General features: G+C 42.1%; 1 protein-coding gene across 2 annotated transcripts; it reads left to right on the top strand.

Annotated features, from left to right (window-relative positions):
• Positions 1 to 2,719: 2,719 nt before the first annotated feature.
• Positions 2,720 to 5,081, top strand: LOC133916301 (small ribosomal subunit protein eS7-like). 2 transcript variants are annotated; one of them, XM_062359920.1, is made up of 6 exons: positions 2,720 to 2,838; positions 2,955 to 3,050; positions 3,182 to 3,255; positions 3,361 to 3,484; positions 4,320 to 4,502; positions 4,757 to 5,081. In XM_062359920.1, exons 2-6 carry the CDS (start codon positions 2,976 to 2,978, stop codon positions 4,877 to 4,879), a joined length of 579 nt encoding a protein of 192 aa, XP_062215904.1. In that variant the 5' UTR covers positions 2,720 to 2,838; positions 2,955 to 2,975; the 3' UTR covers positions 4,880 to 5,081. The 2 variants fall into 2 exon arrangements, with proteins under 2 accessions (XP_062215904.1, XP_062215903.1); XM_062359919.1 differs by having other exon boundaries at positions 2,722 to 2,838; positions 2,952 to 3,050.
• The last annotated feature ends 424 nt before the right edge of the window (positions 5,082 to 5,505 follow it).

Here is a 5,505-nt window from a genome sequence, read left to right as displayed (position 1 = left end):
ATCCGAGACTTTGCAGCCTCTCTGTGTAAAATGTTCTGGTGTATTCATCCTCAGAGCACCGGACCTTCTGGTGGGTTGTTCTTCATTCTTTAATACCTACAGTCGCCTCTGCAAGAAATGCTCCGGTGCTATAATCTGGTGTGCACAAACCAACCACCGAACCATTCGGTGGGTTGATCTTTAGTCTTCTGCACTTGCATTCTTCTCTGCAGGAAATACTTCAGTGTTACCCAGTGTAGATCATCGGACTATCCAGTGAAGTCTTCATCATTCTCCCCCTTTATCAGAAATATTCTGGTGAGTTCAACACACGGAGCACCGGACCATCCGGTGAAGTCATCAGCCTTCACTTTGCCTCTGGACAAAATACTCCTATAAGTTCAACCCATGAACATCGGATCATCTGGTGGGTCAATTCTCCTGGGACTTCTCCAATTCAATCAATCTTTGTCCCGACTACAGTGGATTCTTGATGTATTACATCTATGAGACCTACTAACATATATTCTTAACAAACATGTTAGTCCTAATAACTATATTATCATTAATCACCAAAATCACATGACCTAATAGGATCATTTTCGCTACACTAGTGCTATAAGGCCTGATATCTCATTTGCTTTGAGCAAATTGAGACGTTTTACTTCTAACCCGATTGATGATCATTGGCGTGCGCTTGGACGAGTCATGCACTATCTGCTAGGTACTATGAATTATGCATTATACTTGCTACCTATCAATATTGCAGTATTATAGTGATTCAAACTGGATATCTGATGTTGATGAGATAAAGGTCACATGTCTCATATATATATACGCTCTCTGCGATGCTGCTGTCTCATAGAGGTCTTGCAAATAAACCATATTGACGAGGTCAACCATGAATGTAGAACTCACAACGTTAGACACAGCCACAGTTGATGCAGAATGGTTGTGTGAGCTCTTGATGGATTCGCCACTGGTTGAAAAACCAATACCAGCTATCATTATGGATTGTGATAATCAAATGGTTATTGTCAAAGTGAATAGTTCTAAGACCACGCCCAAGGGATTCCCCTCACGGGTGAAATTCCCGTTGTGAAGGGATTTTCGTTCCCTTCAGCGCTTCAATGATTTCCCTTCACGGTTCCCTTCGCGACGGGATTCTCTCTCCTTTCCCTTCGTGATTCCCCTCGAAGGGAAGCTGTTGGAGATGAGAGAAAATAAAAGGAATGGGAACGGGGAAGGGAATCGGGAAGGGAACGAAATGAAGGGAATATGGTTGGGGATGGTCTAAGAACAACATGAAACCTTAGGATATGTAAAGAGACAATTGATATATGTCAAAAAAACTGAGAAATCCGGAGTGATAATTTTGGATTATATCCAAATGGCTAAGAACTTGCAGATCAATTTACAAAGAGACTATCATGAAATGTGATATATAATATATCGAAGGAGATGAGCATGAGACCCATGTGAGTTATACTATAGTGGTATAGTGGTAATTGAACCTATATGATCAGAGATCTCATGAATTAGGACCTGAGAAGAACAAACTATTAGTTAACTGAATGAGAGTATAAAACAATCCACTCGAGTAAAGATGCAATACTCTCAAAATATGTAAGCCAGGTTGGCTATTGCCTTAATATATTTTGTTGGTTTTAATTAATGAAGATGTTATCCTACATGGTATTTTTGAAAGAACACACCTATATAAGTCTGATTGTTGGTCGCAGTCTATAAGACTTAGGTTATCTCTAATAAACTCATGAAGAAACCATGGAGTACGACTTATATTCTCTACCTGAGAGGTAGTCTATTGGCACCCAAGTATCAGTTATGGCACTCAATATAAAGATAACACGAGACCAACATACATCTTATTCTCTCCTTCAAACCAAATTCATATGCAAATTTTTTAGTGTAAAGCAGGAGTTTTATTCATTACTCATGAAATTCATCACCATGAAGCTCAGAATGCAAAGGGTCGATAAGGCGACAAACCATAACTCGCCGCACCTCTCCATCTATTTTTTTTATCGAGAGATATAGTTTCATTACCCAACCTGAACATCAGACTCGTTGTTCACCATAACTTTTACAAAGTCTGGAGCGATGGAAGACTCAAACACAGAAGCCTCCACGCCCAATCGAGCAGCATGGCTAGCCATCACATGTGCTACAGTATTACATGATCTAGGGGACCAAACAAATGAAACATCATATAGTGATATGTTGATGGAGTACTTAGCTTTCCGTACTAAAGCGCCAGAATCAGCTAGATCAAATTCTTCTCCCATGGCCTTCACTAGGTTCGTCGAGTCAGATTCGAAGACAACACAGTCGTAACCCATGATTGTCACTATGTTGATCACCTCTAAAAGCGGTAAGCATTCAGCATGAAGAGCATTCATTGACTTCTGTAAAACACTCATGCCTCCCATAACCATGGCTCCTTTTTCGTCACAAATAATACATCCTCATGCCCTTGTTATCGTTAAGAATGATGCATCACAATTTACTTTCACAAAGCCATCATATGGTAGTTTCCATTTAGTGACAGTACTCGGTTGCATTTTCTGTCTACTCTCCTTAATACTTTGCAAATTAAAAAATAATACCATAAAAGCCCATAATTTTATCCGTACTCCACTTACCTTCCCCAGCATGCACTTTATTTCTGTCCATGTATTATTAATTGGGCCAAAACGACGCCCGTCTCACATTGCATCGTTCCTCGTCGGCCCGCTCCTGAGGACTAGAGCCATATATATATAACAGCGCCCCCGCGCCGCCACCAAACCCTAGCGCCGCACCTCCAGTTCGCTCCTCCCCTCGTCTCCTCGCGGTCAGGTAATCTTTGCATCCATCTCTGCCCACTCTGCCTCCGAATCAACCAACACTAATCTTCCCGTCTCCCCGTGCTTGTCGCTGATCTGCGCCCACCGAATCGAATCTCCTTGCAGCAGGGCCCGGCGAAGGGAAGGAAGATGTACACCGCGAGGAAGAAGATCCAGAAGGAGAAGGGCCTCGAGCCCTCCGAGTTCGAGGACTCCGTCGCCCAGGTCAGAGCGCCCTGTCCTCTCAGTCTCACATCCCAGCGTCGTTTCTGTTCTTGCGTCCAAATTTTTTTTGAACCGCTAGGTGTGTGGATGTGTCGGTGTGTGATGTGTCTTCTCTTGGTGATGTCTCGCAGGCTTTCTTTGATCTGGAGAACGGCAACCAGGAGCTCAAGAGCGATCTGAAGGACCTGTACATCAACAATGCAGTGTGAGCGGCCGTTTGATCCTATCCAGCATCTCCTAGTCTTAGATGAGGATTGAGCTTGCCTTTTGGTATTTACTTGTTCATGTGATGATGGTTGTGTATTTGCAGCCAGATGGATGTTGCCGGGAATAGGAAGGCTGTGGTGATCCACGTACCCTACCGCCTGCGCAAGGCTTTCAGGAAGATCCACGTCAGGCTCGTCAGGGAGCTGGAGAAGAAGTTCAGTGGCAAGGTGAATTGCTCGTGCTTTGCTGCGCTGCTGCGTGTGTAGTTTGCTCGCTAGTGTACAGTTACTGCTCTGCTTAAACAAACTAAGTGGGTTCTGAATGTTGGGCGCAAGACATGATACAGCATATACGGTCCATGTTTGAGATGTATTAGGAATAAGAGCGCCAAGTTAGCACCACATTTTCATATTATTAGGCTCTGTAGCACTTCAATACCACCTGTTATGCGCAACTAAGGTATACTCTAATGTTGGGGTATGAAGTTGATTGGGTATATTGGCTCTGAAAACATGTTGATTAGTGAGCCATGAACAACCCTTGTCTACCCTCGTCAATTACTTTATAATAATTGCCAAATGATTTAAGCTGCCAAATGATTTCAGATATCTTTTACTCAGTATGCTTGTTGGTTAATTGCATATTTCTTCATTAATTTTTGAAAAGGCAGAAAATTCTTCCCTGTTTTAGCGACCATGTAATTGATTTGCTTGTGAGCTGAAGTTCGGCAGATTCCAAGTTCTTTTATCTTCTTTCATGCTTGTTCGCCCTGTAGACTTGTATTACTAATATTTATGTCTGTTTTGTGATTTATTTCGGTAACCTAATCTTGAGGTGCACATACACTGAAGACCCATATTAACTACCTTATGTTATGTGTTGGTGTTTAAGAGTTATTGTTAGAGGTTATTGTGGTCTTATTTTACCTTGTTTTTACACCCTTTGTTCCAGAATGATGAAAATATACAAGATAAGGGAGTTAATTATTGGTGCCAAATCGTATGCTGTAGAAACTTTTGGTTAAACAATACTTGAATTGATCATGCTTTTCACTTCACACAGGATGTTGTAGTTATTGCGACAAGAAGGATCGTGAGGCCACCCAAGAAGGGTTCAGCTGTTCAGCGCCCTCGCACCAGGACTTTGACTGCTGTTCATGATGGAGTCTTGGAGGATGTTGTCTACCCAGCGGAAATTGTGGGGAAGCGTGTCAGATACCGTTTGGATGGTGCCAAGGTTATCAAGGTACATTCTTCCTTTTTTATTACCTTGTTTTCTTCTGATAATTTAAATGGCCTGTGAGCAATTGTAGCATTTCATAGGCATCACTGCATCTTTATGATGTACTTGTTGTGCACTTATACTATCTCTGCATAAGGCCATAAACCAAGTGTAAACACCGAAACTGTCACTCAGCTTTTATTGTTTAGAATTTCTTGGCCTATTTTCTATACAATTCAAGTTTTCTTGGTGCTGAACCTTTCGTGATGCTCTTTCAGATCTTCTTGGACCCAAAGGAGAGGAACAACACCGAGTACAAGCTGGAGACCTTCACTGCCGTCTACCGCAGGCTCTGTGGGAAAGATGTGGTCTTTGAGTACCCTGTGACCGAAAATGCATGAAGCCTTGGATAACTCCATTTCATTTCTTTGAATCCGGATTCTTTGTTGGAGGTCTCAACTAGTTTGCTCCGTATGTACTGCAGAAATCATAGTTTTGATGCCGAAGTGATGTGTAGGTTTTTGGTACTGGGTGGAATTGGTTGTGGACGTGAACAATGTTAACTTTTGAGCATTTAAATTATAGAACCTTTGCCCCGTTAAATTGCTGCGTTATCATGTCTACCGCTAAGCATTTCCTGTGTTACAAAAAGGCATTCTTCTGTGTCTGTTTGGACGTATTGCTGTTTTACTGAAATACTAATCTTCGTTGAGTAAATCAACCAGATTAACTGTCAGCTTCGATGAGTAATGGTTTGGTCTGTGGTTAAAACTAGGTTAAATTAGTTTAGTGTCCTATTCATTTATAACAGAAATTGAAGTAGTTACTACACTCTCAATGTAAGTGGAAAATATGTGGGCGCCCGTTGAATTCGTTGAGAACTCACGGTTGTGGTCACATGTAGTAAAAACATTGTACCAAGTTTCAAGTCTGCTAAGACATCCATTTCACCAAACTCTGCGCTGTGCTGTCCGTCCTGTCGCCGCGTGTCACAGGCAATCCTCGCACCCCGTGTAGCCATCGTACC

This window comes from Phragmites australis, chromosome 4, assembly GCF_958298935.1.
Source record: "Phragmites australis chromosome 4, lpPhrAust1.1, whole genome shotgun sequence".
Lineage (NCBI taxonomy): Eukaryota > Viridiplantae > Streptophyta > Magnoliopsida > Poales > Poaceae > Phragmites > Phragmites australis.
This window is presented reverse-complemented; position numbering and strand designations above follow the sequence as displayed.

Bases quoted from the DNA above. Each gene is read 5' to 3' on its own strand.
- LOC133916301 (XM_062359920.1), top strand. From the start codon at position 2,976: ATGTACACCGCGAGGAAGAAGATCCAGAAGGAGAAGGGCCTCGAGCCC. The intron at 3,051-3,181 runs GTCAGAGCGCCC...GATGTCTCGCAG, and splicing joins TCGAGGACTCCGTCGCCCAG to GCTTTCTTTGATCTGGAGAA. The intron at 3,256-3,360 runs GTGAGCGGCCGT...GTGTATTTGCAG, and splicing joins CTGTACATCAACAATGCAGT to CCAGATGGATGTTGCCGGGA.